At 53.3% G+C, this 16,218-nt stretch overlaps 1 protein-coding gene across 24 annotated transcripts in view; it reads left to right on the plus strand.

Annotated features, from left to right (window-relative positions):
• The window catches only part of AFDN (afadin, adherens junction formation factor), a 93,353-nt gene that overhangs the window by 34,028 nt on the left and 43,107 nt on the right, over positions 1–16,218 (plus strand). For 10 of the 24 annotated variants that reach the window (XM_084890918.1, XM_084890928.1, XM_084890936.1 and 7 more), the window contains exons 3-11: positions 1,932–2,047; positions 2,666–2,829; positions 3,683–3,843; positions 5,577–5,734; positions 6,134–6,245; positions 7,296–7,463; positions 9,989–10,033; positions 13,694–13,788; positions 14,587–14,846. In XM_084890918.1, coding sequence (XP_084747044.1) covers positions 1,932–2,047; positions 2,666–2,829; positions 3,683–3,843; positions 5,577–5,734; positions 6,134–6,245; positions 7,296–7,463; positions 9,989–10,033; positions 13,694–13,788; positions 14,587–14,846 — 1,279 coding nt within the window. The remainder of the gene's footprint in view (positions 1–1,931; positions 2,048–2,665; positions 2,830–3,682; positions 3,844–5,576; positions 5,735–6,133; positions 6,246–7,295; positions 7,464–9,988; positions 10,034–13,693; positions 13,789–14,586; positions 14,847–16,218) is intronic. The other 14 variants (XM_084890935.1, XM_084890940.1, XM_084890921.1 and 11 more) reach the window with 7 other exon arrangements.

A 16,218-nucleotide genomic window follows, 5' to 3' on the forward strand; every position in this document is an offset into this window, starting at 1 on the left:
TCGACGCTCACTGAGCTGTACCAGCAGCTGTTTATTACTCCTTTAAGGTTACGGGGTCTCGCCTACATAAGCAGTGCCAGCCCTGAGTGTGAAGTAGGACAGCTGCTGGTGGAGCTCAGTGTGGCTGGGTCCGAGGGGGAGTTGCTTTGCTGCGACCTTGTAGGGGAGAGGAAGACAGCCAGCCTCTGCTTCCCGGGTCTGCCCGCACCGGTGGGTCCATGGAAGCCGCCAGGTGGAGTCTTGACGATCATAGGATGCAAGATGGGAATTGAGATCTAAAAGCGGAACTTTTAAAATTTGATTTTTTAGAAAAGAACCGTTTCCCTTTAGATTTTTAAAATTAGATTTGTTTTTAATAAACAAGTAAAATGTATTACTTGTAAGGATGTGAAAACCATAGAGGTGTAAACAGAAAAGAAAAGAAAATGGTCTCTCCCCAGCCCTGAGGCAAGTGAGCAGCCAGGACAGTCGGCCCTGTTCTCTCTCCCCAGGTCACGGAGCCGGGGGGAGAGGGGAAGGGTGAGGGGGTCAGACAGTTTTTAATGGCACCCCTTGGCCTAAGGTAATGCCCAACATCCTGTTTTATTGAGTAGCTGGATTTAGACAAATTAGTGAGTGTTTATGCTCTGACAACTTTGTGGCTGTGTGAAGAAGAAATAAGCATGAACTGGAGGAAAAACTAAGCTCGTTCCATTCTTAGTCACAGTTACTTCCTCTGGAGAGAGGAAAGGGATTCTACAGTTTCTAAGGAGTATGGACACCTCGAAGACAGGCGCTGCCTACAGTTTGGACACACGTGCACTCAGGGGGTGGAAGGGCACGTGTGCACTCGGCTCCTCACCTGGTTCTGTTTGCTTTTATGGCTTAGACGTGATTGTTCTTGCTGTCACTCTCTAAACATGCAGCGTGAAGGGTTTTTAATCTAGTGCAAACTTGACAACAACATCAGGGTAATTTCAGTTTGTAGCAGGAATTTCAGACTTTTTCATCCAGTTGTTGCTCTATCACTGTTTTTTATTTCTCGTGTTTTCAGTTGATAAAACAATAACTTAGAATTAGCTGTACTACATTACCGTGGGCATATCCTGTTTGCGAAGTGCCTCGGTAGGTCTGCTTATGTTTCACGTTTGTGCTGCCCCCCTGCTGTCCTGACCACAGTAGGCGCCTCCCTCTTTGCTGCCTCATTGGAGCACACCTGTGCTCATTGCCTGTTGGCCTGAGCCACCTGGAGGCTCCTGTTGGGTGGCCAGGCTGGGTGGCCTCTACAGAGGCCTCAGTGGCCGCCTTCTCCCTGCTCATTGAGCCCGATGCTCACTAGGTCCCTAAAGAGGAAGGGAGACGGACACTGAACTGAGCACTTTATCCCGACAAAGAAAAGGAGGCAGAAGCTTGTGGGGGAAGCGGATCTGAGGGGTGAGGGTGGTGAGGTTTGGAGACCAGGGTCAGCGGTACAGAGGGAGCAAGAAGAGCAACCGCTTCCACGCCTGAAGGTGCCATTTCCTGAAGCACAGTGCTAACGCGAGAGGAAGAGCCTCAGCACCGATGGGACTTGTGTGTGTGTGTGTTAGCACTTCCTTCCTGTTGCCCCAGGGGTACTTCCATTTCCAGAAGCAGGCTTGTCTGGCAGGTTCTAGAAACGGTGTGCTTCCTCCCTGGCACATGTCTTGTTTTCCTGGTTATGTTCTGCATGTGGGAACTTTGCAACAAAATGTATCCGGGTCTCCAGCACGGCCACCACGCAGGATGTCATCGAGACAGGGTGCGCTGGATGCGTGGTGGGTGCTCGCTGAGCGTTCGCATTGCGTTCCAGTGTGTCCGTGAGGCCTCGCAGGGATACTTGATGTCTATAAAATTAAACGTGTCGCAAGTGTCGGGTTAGCCCCTGCCATCTGGTAACCATGAGTCCCTTTTCCTCGTTTCATGTTTTGAAGAAGAAAGAAGATTGGATGTGGACGAGAAGCCCCTGGTGGTGCAGTTGAACTGGAATAAAGATGACCGCGAGGGCAGGTTCGTCCTGAAGAACGAGAACGACGCTGCTCCTCTCAAGGTAGGCCGCGCTCCCGGCCTCCTTTCCACGGTGACCTCTGTCTCCCCTACGTCATGTATACATGGTCACGCCCGCCGGCAGGCCAGGCTATAAGAAAGAATGAACAAGCAGGTTAACAAGATCTAGAAAGAAATTGGAAGTTTTTGCTCAAACTATCCTTACAACTTAGTTTTACAAAAGCCAGCTTATTACAACTGCTTTACTTCTTTTGAAGTTAGAAACACTATAAAGTAGATAATGACTTGAATGCTTAGTAATTTCTATATTTTTATTAGGTTTCTTTTATTCAAATTACTCTGTGTAAATTATTTGTATTTTTACTTACTGAAAATCAGAGTTCATGATTCTCACCCCAGTTTTCCTACTGGATATGCCTGCTTGCTTGCTTAGCTGTTTTGAGTTGTGGAAAAGTTACACACAGTGAAATGCACAGACAGTGTGCGTGTAAGTCATTAAGATTTGATGACTGCCCTCCTGGAGCGGTCAGCCCAGTGGACTGGAGAGCACTCCCGCCGTGGCCCTGGCTATGCCTCGGCGCGTGGAGGAGCTGGGTTCAACCTCGGGGAGCTTGCTGGGGTTCCGTCGTGGCTGGCGTAGTGATCATATCCCTTCTGTCAGAAGGCTCAGAGCAATGGACCTGAGAAGCAGGAAAGAGAAGGCGTCATCCAGAACTTCAAGCGGACTCTCTCGAAGAAAGAAAAGAAGGAGAAAAAGAAGCGAGAAAAAGAAGCACTGAGACAGGCGTCCGACAGAGAGGACGGGCCTTTCCGAGGGGATGACGTGTGAGTCACGTGGGAAACACTCGCGTGTCTTCGTGTTCTGAGCCAGGTGTTCGAATGCGGCGCTGTCAGGGCAGAGGTGACTGTGGGCGAGCGGGGCTTTTCTGCACTGAGCTGCTTGCTGGCAACACTGTCGCTCCCTGAGCGTGCTCAGGAGCAAGCCGGCCGGCCCACTGCTGTTCTTCCTGATGGACCACAGCTGTCCACGTCTTCTCTTCACCTTCCCTTGGCCCACCTTTCCTATCTGCTTGTGGGGTCCTTTAGGCAACAGCGGTTTCTTATGTGCCTCAGATTCCTTACCACAAGCTTAGAGTTGTCACGGGCAGCGAGAGCAGCCCTGGTTCCTTAAAGGGCCACCAGCACCGACACACACACACACACACACACACACACACACACACACTGAGTGGTCAGATTATTATGTGTTCAGAGATTATAATAATCTGGCCACTCAGTGTAGCTTCCAGAAGGTGAATGTTGGTGAACCTTTCAGTTGTTAAAAATGTATAGTCTGTCTTATTTCTTGGGGTTGGGATGTTGTGTCACTCATGTGGTCTGTTTTAGGGTAACATGGATGAAAATTGCTGAGAGGTATAATTTATACATTTTCCTTTGAGCTTTGTTAAAGCACAATAATTAAGCATAAACTCACTATAGGATTTGAATTGTAAGTTTCTGCTTAGTTTGGTCTATTAGTTTGTACTGAGAAAGTGCTCTCTATCCACATTAGCTGTGGCTGCGTGGTGGGCGGTGCAGGGCAGCCTGCACACAGCTGCCATCCCAGTGCTGCATGGTCACAGTGTCACAGGTTCTGACACAGAAGTTTTAAGTGGTGTCGTGTCCTTCTTCCCGACAGTGAGAATTCTCGCCTGGCTGCTGAGGTTTACAAAGACATGCCTGAAACCAGCTTCACCCGCACCATCTCCAACCCCGAGGTGGTCATGAAGCGGCGGCGGCAGCAGAAGCTGGAGAAGAGGATGCAGGAGTTCCGCAGCTCGGACGGGCGGCCGGACTCAGGTCAGGCTTCCTGCTCCCGCTGCTGGCGTAACCGAGTTAGTAACCACACTGTCTGAGGCAGAGGCCTTGCGAAGTGAGTTAACGGGGACGTGTCTGGCCCTGACTCAGTGTGGGCTCCCGAGTAAGAGCTCTGTTCACAGAGAGCGTTCCCTGCACCGCCAGCCAATCCATGTGCTTCTTCCTTCCTCCCCTTCCCCTCTCTCCAGAATTAATGGAGAAATATCCTCAGGTGAGGATTAACAAAAGAAAAAGGGAAAGGAAGGTGGTCAAAGGTTTTTAAAAGAGCAAGAAGAACGCTCATTAGCACCTGTCGTGTGCCAACCACGTTCCAGACCTAAAGGGACTCTGTGTCATGGATATGATGATGAGCTGCTGAAGAGAGTCAGCGGCATTCAGGAAGCTTCTAATGTCACTTAAGCTTCAAATTTAGAGCAGCTGGTGTGGACACAGGGTGGAGAGAGGACGTGGTGGCACACACTGTGAAGGCGGCCTCTCGGAGGCCTGGTCTCTGGGCTCCTGACCAGTGTGGACTCTGCAGAGGGGCCTTTACCAGTCCTGGGGCTTGGACAGCCGCAGTCGCTCTCCCTCACCACTTGCTTGTGCTGTTCAGGGCATGCACCACTGTCTCAAGTTACTTGTTTTTGTGTTGGTCACCCTCCCTGGCACTTCCTCACAACTGGAATGCGAGGCAAGCACACTCACCTGGTGATCGCCGTGGCCTCGGCCTTGGGCAGTGGGGCTGGATTGGCGTGAGTGTGCATGGCCACACGTGTTGACGGCCTGAGCCAGCAGGTCTGTGGTCCAGGACAGTGCGGTTTCTGTAAGGACCTAGTGTTTTTACTGTGAGTCAATTTGTCACATGGCAGTTTGATCATAAGTAGAACTCACACTGACACCAGAACTAGATCTCTGTAGAATTCCATCAAAAATACACAGACAGCCGAAACTGGTTTGGCTCAGTGGATAGAGCGTCGGCTTGGGGACTGACGGGTCCCGGGTTCGATTCCGGTCAGGGGCATGTAACTTGGTTGCGGGCACATCCCCAGGAGGGGGTGTGCAGGAGGCGGCTGATCGATGACTCTCTCTCATCGATGTTTCTAACTCTCTATCTCTCTCCCTTCTTCTCTGTACAAAATCAATAAAATATATTTTAAAAAAAATACACAGACAACAACGAAGCTTCAGGAGACCACGTTACTCTGTCCACGCTGGTTTTCCCTCCCAAGTTAGCTCACAGCTGGACAGGATGCCGGGCCCTTGCTTCGGCGGCAGGTTCGTTGTGAACCACAGACGTCTCCTGGTGTCTAGTTCAGTCTTAAAATGACGTGTTCAGCAGGGTTCATATTAACTTTATCCGGTTTTTTAATTTGTCTCGGGTTGATGGTGAGAAGAGAGAGACAGTGGGGAGGTGAGGACCTGGGAGAACCCTTGAGGAAACAGCAGGACTGTCGACTGGCTTCCTCCTCTCTCCATCCCTTGTCCTCGCAGGAATCCGTTCACCGTCATGAAAGCCCGCTGGCTGGGGGAGGCCGGGAGGGCTCTGTCCCACAGGACACTTGCTGATGCAGTCGCTAGATCGTGTGCCCTCCAGTAGGACATGAAGATGGGACTGTGCCCATTCCGTCTGCACCCATTGCAGCGAGAACGTGGGCACCCTTGTCTTAGGCTACTGCAAACACCCTCTGCCTGTTGTTGGAGCGGCGCCGTGCTCAGAGACGTCTGATGTTTTCCAGGTGGAACCTTGAGGATTTACGCGGATAGTTTACGACCAAATATCCCCTATAAGACGATCCTGCTGTCCACCACGGACCCTGCGGGCTTTGCGGTGGCCGAAGCTCTGGAGAAGTACGGCCTGGAGAAGGAGAACCCGAAGGACTACTGCATTGCCAGAGTGAGTGGCTGCCGGCAGCGCCGCCCAGTGGTGCCAGGAGGACTTGGCCTTCAGTGAACATGCCCCTGGGCTGACTCCTTCCACTGTGTAATTTAGAATCTGAAAACCATGTGTTAAAGCCATAGGTGAACCTTCTCTCTCCCAGCACACAAGCAACCCAGGCTCCTGTATGAAGTGAGGAAAGTATAAGAAGACAGATTGGGAATAAAGATCACCCATAGTTCTGTCCGTGGCTAGCCACTGTTAACATTTGCTATATGTCCTTACAATTGTTCTTTTGCCTGCACAGGTATAGTGTTTGCTTTCCCAGGGTCTCTGTTTGCCCCCAGACAATGACCTCTCTTTAAATGCCTGTTGATTTACCTTTGAGAGGCAGTCACAGTGATGGCTCTGTTTCAGGTTATGCTCCCCCCCGGAGCCCAGCATTCTGACGAGAAAGGTGCTAAGGAAATGATCCTGGATGATGACGAGTGTCCCCTGCAGATCTTCCGGGAGTGGCCCAGCGACCGAGGTGAGTGCAGCAGGCATGCTCCTGCTGAGCTGCTGGCTCAGTCTCTGACTGTAGGGGAGCCCCTAGAGGGTCTGGCAGAGCTCCCCAAGGGCTATTTGTGGGGTGGTGTTCTCTGTCCCCCCTGGTCTCCTTGTTCGAGGCCACGCTCAGCGGCTCGTGTGCAAACCTGGAACAGATGGTTCCCCTCCAGTCGGCGTGTCTTAAAGAAGCTGGGCCCTGTGCTGCCTCGCGTGGAAGGTCTTGGTCCTGTCAGCAGTGGGGTCCCGTCATCTGTGGAGTCCCGCGGTGCCGCCCAGATGACTGGGTGGATGGGCAGATGTGTTCGCATAGGGAAAGCGACCTGCCACCTACAGGCCGTCCAGCGATCAGTTATTTAAGCAACGCGCCTGGGCTTTTCACTCCGCAGCTGGGTGCTCCAGTTACCCCAGAGCAGTGAACAAGTCCTCTGTGCTTTGAGGGAACCAGTTTTCTTGCTCTCAGTTCACGTCATAAGCTCACTGCTGTGTAGATGATCTTTGCCTTAATAAATACATAAAGATTGATTGCCAGTCAACCCTGGCAATGCTTGAATGTTGGTAGTTTTAAAAGTACACTTGCTTAATACTTTTTCTAGACATATAAGTAAACTTGATTCAAGGAAAATTTCTTTGACTTCTGAGTTAAGTCAGTTGAATGAATTAAAAATCAGGTCAACTAAATAGATGTTTGTATATATTTGTGTGTACTTGTGTTATGTGTGTGTGTGTGGATGTATTTGTTTACGAATACAAACATTCATTCATTCTTAGACTGATGTGTTGTTTTAGAAGGATGCGATGTGCTTGGGTCGTTGTTAATGTAAGATAACCTTTGCAGCTTGGCTGCTAGAGTTTCAGAACACATTGAGAGACTGTGACTGTCTCTGTTGAGTAGCAGCGCGCACATGGGTAAGCTTTCACGCAGCTTGCCTGGGGAGATGTCACAGGTGACGTTTTCCGGATAAATCTTTGGTCAGCTGGCCACCTGTACTCCCGTGCATCTGGTTCACGACTGGCACTGCTTCTGTTCCAGGGGTTTTAGTCTTCCAGTTGAAGAGGAGGCCCCCAGACTATGTGCCCAGGAAAACCAAGAAGCACCTGGACGGGCGGCCCGCAAAGGGAAAGGAGAGAGCCGACGGGGCGGGCTACGGCTCCACACTGCCGCCCGAGAAGCTGCCCTACCTCGTGGAGCTGAGCCCAGGTGAGGCCCAGATAACTTTCTTTTGTAAAGGAGTCTTTCTCTTGCCTGACAGCCTGTTTCAATCCATTTATTTTTCTAAAAAATAACCCACATAAGATGACATTTACTTTAAAAACACACACAAACCTTAAGGTCGTAAGGTATTTACTTCTCATGCTTAAAAGTAAAGTTCACATAGTGGTGGTGAAAGCCAAAAGTTAAAATAGTGACAGTAGAGGATGAAGAGGAGGTTTAATTGATCTCCGTTAAATTCTTTTTTGTTCACAATGACCTTGTGAAGCCCTTCCTCTGTCGGACAGCCTGGATAGGCTGGCTCAGGAAGGGCCGGCGCTCAGCTCTGCTTGGTGTAGAACCGTGTCTGAAAGAAGGTCTGTAAGCTGAACAGTGAGTGGAGAAATGGCCTGTGAGAGGGAGGGTGTCTGGTTTCAAAATGAGAGTAAACTAAGTTTGTTTTCCTGTTAGGTTGAGAACATTTGTACCAAAGCTGTTGTAAAGGAGCCTTCAGGCAGAGAAATACATCGATGTTCTTAAACGTTTTACATACATATCCCTATGCAGGATATATGTTTGCATATGTGATACACCGGGCATGTTAATGACTTAGATAAATGACACCATCCGCATTGATGTTGTCAGGTCTGCATGTGGCCTCTGTTAAAGTGTGCTGAGGAGACAGCCTATTGGTCCGTCCCCCCCCCCCCCCCCCCCCCCCCGGACCGTGAAACCACGGGATGTTAGCGAGCCCAGCAAAGGGAGCTGGGAGCCAGGCTGTGCCGTTACATAGGCAGCGTGGTTCTCTGGGCAGGTTTCCTGTCATTCTCTCTATGATTCTTTCGTGTTTGTTTGCTTGCAAGGTTACGACTGCTGGTTAGATACCGTGCGTTGGTCCAGCAGTTGGATGGCACAGCCAGCGGCATCGGTGCTGGAGAAATGGTGTTCCTTTGCCCAGTGCTAGCAGGCGACGCTCATTAGCAGACGATGCTCGGTGGCAATTTGCTGCAGGTCCTGGTTTATGCTGAGATGTTGGAGGGTTTTTACTCCATCAGCTGCTTCTGAGGAAGGGGTTATGTTACTGTGTCCCTCAGTTCTCTGGCTGAAAGTCTGCATAAGTGTTGGTTGCTCACTGTGGTTTGGACACATCCCAGTATCAATGTGCGCCTGTAGTTGGGGTGTGTCTGTAGTTTGTGTGTGGATGGTGCCTGGAGTCGGAGGACAACAACTGTGAGACGGCCATTTATTTCTGAACTTAACATTTTTTAGTTAGGAACTTTGAGCATTGGGTCTGTTCTTTAAGGTTTTGCATTACGTGCTAGAAATTAATGATTGTTTTGAGGATTTAGAAGTATTAGTTCAGAGAGAATTGATAAATAGCAGTCGACAGAGTATTTTCAAATGAGTAAGGGAAAGTTGATTTGGGTGGTAGCAGAGACAGCTGAGAACGCGTTCACTCACTGATTTGACTAATAGTTATTGAATCCTCATTATATGTCATCGTCTGGGCCTTGGAGATAGAGCCCCGACAACACAGATTAAGCCCTGATTTCAGGAACTTAGGTTCTAGTGAGAATCGCTGTTCTGACCGCTTATTTCATATGTATGTCCTCCCTGGTGATGAAAATATATTAACAGTTTTTGTAGGTGTGGGAAATGGTAGAGACTAGATAACTATTACGTCTGTGCTACTTTCCAACAAATATTGGCAACAGCACATGCTGCATGCCGGCGACTGCTTGTCCTCTGTCCGTGGCCTCCTGCTGCGTTGACCAGTCACCGGCTAATGCTTTAGGCTGAGCAGGGCTTTCCGAGGTGAGTAGGCTGCTCCTGCCGTTGGGTGATGGTTCCCGGGAGCTGCTCTGAGGCCCTGTGGTGAGGCCCGCATGCGTTGGTCAGACGTCCCTCCTGCTGGGTGGCCTTCTTGTCTGACAAATGCCCGGGCCTCAGACCTGCGAGCAAGTGGAGGGCTGACCTGAATGCTGGGCCAGGTCTTATGGGAACCTGGCTCTCCCCAGGAGCCCCCCCTGCGGCTCTGAGTTTTCTCTCTAAGAGCAGCGTGCTGAGTGAAATGGGAGGGTTCCTGGCCATGCATGCCGTGGATCCATGTTGATTTGTCATGGATGGATAAGAATGTATTTCCCCTGGACACGCCGTCACACCGGCCTGTCTGCTGCTGCCTGAGTGCCTGAGGTGTGTGAGGTGTGTGAGGTGCGGTGTGGCTCACACTGTCTCTGGAGAAGGGCTCACGAGTCCTGGAGGCTTTGCTGGGTCTGACTGTTCTTTCAACAGAAGACTGCGGGGCGCACTCCACTGCCTCCCTCCCTCCTCCTCCCGGCGGCGACTCACCTGTCCTCGTGGTGTCTCACACGCGGCCGGCCGGGCCTGTCGTCCGTCCTCGTCCTGGCGGTGGTGGGTGGGCCTTTCCTCCGGGCGAGGCTCTCCCCCAGCTCACTTCCTGTCTCTCCCTCTCCACATGCCCGCATGGCCTCCGCTGCGCTGCCTTCACCTGGGTCCTCGCATGCGCACCCCAGGGAGAAGGAACCACTTTGCCTACTGCGGCTCTCACGCTCATGAAGGTAACGCTGCTCCTGCTCGGCCGAGCCCACAGCCTCGTGTGTGCGTGTTGGTGTGAATGACGGACTCTAAGACTCTTAACGTGCTGTCACTAATGATCTTCCATACCCAGAGTTCGTTAAAGATAATGAAAACTGATTTGCAAAAAGGTCTAATTCCTTTACCAGACTGACCTAAGTGAGAATTAAAGAAGAGAGAGGGTGGTCTCCCTCTATCCGCCCAAGAATTAGGGGAAGAGGTAGGCGGGGAGGGAGAGCATGGGAATAGTGAGGGGGAGGAAGAGACGGTGACAGAGAGAGGCCGCCAGCAGGAGGGAGGAGAGCTGTCAGCCCTGTCCACAATGGGATGCAGTGCTGGTGCGGGGGGGGTGTCTGGGGTCAGAGGCTGTGGGCCGGAGACTACTGGGGGGCTGCAGGGGAGACCAGCCATGCGCTGGGAGCTGTCACTGCGGCGGAGGCATGCAGGGCTCCTTGTTCTCCGGGCGCCCTCACCCCGTTGTCTGCCAGCGGTGCCTCCCCGGGACTGTGTGCTCCGGCTTTGTCATCTCAGATGTGCAGCTCGTGGTGGGTTCCATGGAAATACTTCGCTCTTACCTGCTTTTCTACTTTAGTATTTTTTACGTGTTAAGTTTAACAATCAGATACTTTCCGTGCTTTGTGAAGTTTATTTACCTTTTACCATCTTAATTTAGTTTAATTTTCTCCAAACTGATCATACAGATTGTCTTTAGATATTAGACAGACTTGGAGTTTGGGTTTTGTGTGTTTAAAAATGTAAACAGGTGGTATTCTTTTTACCTGTTTGATATTTGTGTACACACAGGAGAGGCTTAGGCGTGTTTTGTTACTTTACTCTTCAGAGGTTCTGTGGTGACTCCCCGTGTTTGTGAATGTTAATCTGAAGCGAGGGCGCGCAGAGGCCTTCCCTCCCGGCTCGCACAGTGCGTGGAGGGCGCCTGCAGCTCAGCCCCTCGCGCTGGTTCTCGCGCCCGCGCTGCTCGAGGAGGTCCTTTCCCCGCGGAGCCAGAAGGAGCCCGTGGTGGAGTCCTTCCATCGGCTTCACAGCCCTCAGTGCCTCGGTGGCCGTGTTGGCTCAGGTGTGAGCTCTGCTCCCTTGCTCCTGGGCCCCCTGCCACACCCCGCACAGAGCCTGCGACGCCGCTGGGGGGAGCCGTGGATGGAAACACGTGCCCCCGTCTGCCCGTGAGGGGCTCCGTTAAGAGGTAGCACGCTAACGAGGACTTCCCGCTCAGACAAGGCGCAGCACGTGTGGTAGTAACTCAGGGGCCTCAGGCTGGCAAATAAAACCCCGACACCCAGATAAATTGGATTCAGATAAAACATCAGTTTTTTAGTGTCAGATACTGATGTGACTGGATGTCGTGTATGTCGTTTGACAACCTTAAACCGTATTCTAACGTTTCTGCTGCCCCAAAGAGGAGGAAGAGGAGCCTGTTTCCTCTGTGGAATGACAGATGCATGAAACCGCTGGTGGAAGGAAGCCTGGCTCTGGGCGAGGCGGGCGGAGGGAGGGCACTCACTGGGCGCCACCTGTGCCCTTCCCATTGGAACCACGTGCACACACCACCTGTTCTCCAGACAGAATTACCAGCGCAGATCGCAGACGTCCTGGTAAAGCCCTGCTGGGGGGCAGGCTCTGAGAGGCTTTCCCCAGAAAGGGGCTCCGCCTTTACCAGGGCACAGTGCGGAGGGCCTGGGGCGGGGGCGCTGAGGACTCCGTGCCAGGACAGCGTGTGCGGCTGCCGTGAGATGGCCATGCTGTTCGGGAGGAAAGGTGCACTGCTAGAGCTTTCGTGCCGAAAGTACACTCACCATGTAGCTGGGAGTCCGTGGCCACCGTTTCGGGGGCGCAGAACCCGTGTGTGGAGGTGCTTGCTGTGCTGCTGTTACTGCGAAGTGGTTGGGAAGGCGTGGCTGGGAGAGAAGGTGTCCCTTCTCTGTGGCTCTGACTGCTGGTGGGAAGTGGCCGTGGAGAGGGTGATGGCCATTAGCTCTCACGGCCCCTTCAGGAGACGGTAGGAGTTTGTCACCCCAAGTGGACGCATTTTTCATGTTCTTTATTTTTTTCACTTTATATTGAAATAATTGTTGACCAGTTATTTGCTTTTGTTTTCTTTATTTTTTAATTGCTGTGTGGCCATATTGCATTACTCGGTTTTTCATTTTTAGTTAATAATTACTGTTAACATTAAATCTTTATTAAATGCATATTGTGGATCAGACACTGCTGAGCGCCAGGATAGAGAGGTTTCTCCAAAGAGCTAGCCTGCAGGGAGCTCAGAGCAGGGAGGCCAGGCAATAGGAAGGAGGGAGGGAGGGACGGGGACACGGCACCTGGTGTCTGCAGCAAGCAGGGCATCGCCGTGCGGGGGCGCTGCACTCCGCGGGGCCGGGGCGAGGGGCCGGTCCAGGGAACGCCCAGGTGGTGCTGATGCCTCCTTTTCGATCAGGACTTGGAGCTGCCACCATGTCAGGTGAGGGTGGCCCCGCCGTGAGCAAGCACGGACGCCCGGTTCCCAGCGCACTTTAGACCCGGGTCTCGGTGCTGCTCCAGCATCTCCTGCCTTTTCTGGATTTCAGACCTCCACTCTGCTTCAGAGATGCAGGTTCTATTGGGGTGTTATAGTGCACACTCAAAGTCATAACGGCTCTCACAGGGCTGGGATAGGCTCGGCGTCCTGTGTCCAAGAGCTGAGACCACACCACAGCCTAAAGCCAGTGTGCACTCCAGATGTTTAACTCCAGACGCCTCCCAGCTGGCGTCCCCGATCCAGCGTCTGGAGATCTGAGCTGGCGACTTAAGAAGAGGCCTGAGGGCGTTCGTGCAGTCGGTCGCGTGGCTCCTGGCCTGCTAGGGAGACTGCATGGCGGATGGATGAGACTGGGCTACCTCCACGGCCAACTCTGCTGGGACCTGCTGGTCCTTTGGGGCATGTTCCCTCCTGCGCTGGCAGCTCTGAAAGCAGAACAGGTCTTGGATGGGGGCCATTCCATAGGAGAGGGGACGAACGAGGGGCTGCCCTGGCCTCACAGCTGGGCCTATATGAGCCCGCCTGGCATTGCCCTTTCCAAGCATCCCCATCCTGGAATTCTTGCTCATTCCAGCATTCAGGGAGGGTCACGTGACACCAGCAAGCCAGGGCCCTGTCTGCCCGTAGCTCTGCTCCCCGAGCGGAGCACTGGCTGCCAGCGATGACATCAGAGCCCGGGGATAGGGTCCAGAGGCGCAGGTTTGGGTCTCCTCCCCAAGGGTTTGGTCCAGGAGGTCTGGGTGAGCCCCGAGGCTACACTTGGAAAACCTGCCGGCCCACAGGTGTGGGGCTGGTGCAGGTAGAGGGCGGGTTTACTGTCCGAGGGACCTGGTCTCGGAAGGCCTGGGCTGTGATGCCCTTCGCTAGCTGACCGGAAGGATCGCTCCTCAGAGTCATCAGCACAACCGGGGGCGGGGGCGGGGGTGAAGACAGTGCTTGCTATCTGATGAGAAAGTGTCGGTGGAATGACAGCAGTTAGCTCCTTGAGTGACAGTAAACAGAAGCTGACTGTTCGTGTGTGGTTTGCGTTTCTGTGTCGGTTAAGTCGCATGCTGTGACTTCGGAAGTAGTGGTGTCGCTTCCCAGGTGACCTTTTACTTGCTTCTCACAGATGGCTCCGACTCCAGAGACAAACCCAAGCTCTACCGCCTGCAGCTCAGTGTGACCGAGGTCGGGACAGACAAGTTTGACGACAGCTCCATCCAGGTGCGCGCTCGGACGGCAGTGCTCAGCTTCCATGTGTGGTTCTCACGTTTCAGTAGGAGGTAGCCTGTGGGAGCGAAGGAATAGAGGGTGAACATGAAAGGCTGTCTGAACATGCGTAGCTTGTTCCCTCTGGGTCATTCCCTTAGCTTCAGGGAAAAGGGCAGAGTGAGGCCATGTCCACACTCCCATCTAGGAACCGGGGGGGGCGGGGGGGGGGAGTCCACTGAGGCTGTCGCTTGTCTCCCAGTGATGGCCATGCTTTCATGGGGCTGCTTCCGGGATTCAGTGCCCGTCACCGGGCCGACACCTGGGGCCCAGGCCTTCAGTGCTCACCAGCAAGTGTCGTCTGGGCGTGGCTCCCCAGCTCAGCGTGCTCTGTGAACGAGCACTGTCGGCATTGCTGCACCAGGTGGGCTCGTGGTAAGACGGCAGCTGCTGACGTTGGGCTCGGCTTTGACACCCTGGCTGCCTCAGCACAGCAGCACGCAGACACATGGGAGCTGAGGCCGCACATCTGTGCAAACTGACCCCCCACTCACCTGGTCTTCACACCACCACATGCCGTCTCACACACTGCGACAGCCTGCCCACATCAGGGCGCTGGCTGCTGGAATGGACGCGCCATGCTGGACAGTGCTGATGTATTTACACTGCGATGGAACCACTTTCTGCAGAGCGCCCGCAGTCCGAGCTTACTAGACTGCAGGCATCGTCAAAGGGGACGGGCAGCTCTAAACTCTGCTTTTGAATTCTCTGTTCCGTGTGGTGGCAGTTTCTTTCACTTTCTCCTATTTTTAGTTGTTTGGTTCAGGGATTCAGCCCCATCACTGCGACCTCACGAACATGGACGGAGTGGTCACCGTCACGCCCAGAAGCATGGATGCGGAGACCTACGTGGAGGGGCAGCGCATCTCGGAGACGACCATGCTGCAGAGCGGGATGAGCGTGCAGTTCGGGGCCCAGCACGTGTTCAAGTTTGTGGATCCCAGCCAGGACCACGCCCTGGCGAAGAGGCCTGTGGACGGCTTGCCCGCGAAGGGCCCCAGACACAAACCCGGGTAACCCACCGCGACGCTGCCCTGGGAAGGGCAGTGTTTCCCCATAGTGCTGAGGCATTCCACGTTAGGCACAGGTCCTGTGATTTTAATTTTTAATTCTAAGTGGTTTGTGGTTCCGGTTCTTGTTTATTTGGCTGGTTTCAGAGGGAAGAAGTCTTCATCCTAACACGGGATGTGGCTAGTTTTTAAATTACTTTACAGTCTGTTGTTATTGGTTTGATCCTTTGAAACAACACTGCTTTGCTCTCCTGAGAAGAATCAGGGTGTTCGATGGCAGGCCTCTCTAAGGAGGTTTTGTGTTGAGGTTCCTTATGAAGGAACAAGGAAAGGCTATGTCTTTTGTCTTTGAGCGCCACCTAGCGCCTGTCTGAGGACTTGCAGCGGGGCTGCTCCAGGAAAACAGGAAGACCTCCTGTTGGGTGAGGTCTAGCCATGGAGTCCTGGTTGGGGTGTGCCTTTCTCACGATGATGGGGTGGGTCTCACATTGCTCAGAGCATCCAGATGTGCATGAAGGGAAAGTGTGCAGGGAGCAGAGCCCGAGCAGCTGTGCGGGCTCCTGTGCGCTCTCCCTTCCTTGCTCCCTCCTGACCTCCCTTTGCTCAAACCCCCTCCCCCGGAGCCTGGACTTGAGCAGGCTGTGAACGTTGGGTTTTTCACGTTTGTCAGTTTTCGGTTTGGTTGTTGCTGTAGGTTAGCGCTGGGCTCTGCCCCTGCCCATTCTTTGTCCACGATCAATCCTGGCGAAGGACAGAGACCTGTCCCCTCCGGGGGGAACGGAATGGGCATGCACACGCATGGGCGGACGGGTGCTGGGGTTCTGTGGGCTGGGAGGTCTGTTTCTAGCCTCTCCCCTTGAGCGTCAGCTTCTGCTTCTGCACAGTCCCATGCTCCCCGTCCCCACGGAAACCTGCAGTGCCTTGCTGTCTCCTCATGGTGTCCGGCTCTGCTCCAGCTCCACCCGAGCCATGTCTCAGCGTACCGGGAGGATCCGCTTTCCCCCTCAGGCTCTGCTTTTATCACCTCCCCCTTCGGCCTCTCCCCCTGCCTTCCCCACCTCCTGATGGGCCCTTTGCTTTATTTTATCGTCAGCTTCTTGCTTTTAGCACCACACATCCTGGGGGAGTTCACCTGCTTGGTGTCCTCCTTCCACAGGCCTCACCGGGAAGGGGGCCTTCGGGAGCTGCAGGCTGCCTCCCCGAGACCTTGTCTCCCGAGGCTTCCTCTCAGAGCCCCGGCACCCGAAGAGCATTCCCGTTCACGCCCATGTTTCTGTTTTCGGGTACTTTCTAACCATCGTAAAAAGGGGAGAATGTAGATTCTCCAGTGACGCCCAGGGATGGAAGCGCTGGCCCCGCCGTCAGGGTCTCTGGT

Source organism: Pipistrellus hanaki, assembly GCF_964339955.1.
Source record: "Pipistrellus hanaki genome assembly, chromosome: 7".
Classification (NCBI taxonomy): Eukaryota; Metazoa; Chordata; class Mammalia; order Chiroptera; family Vespertilionidae; genus Pipistrellus; species Pipistrellus hanaki.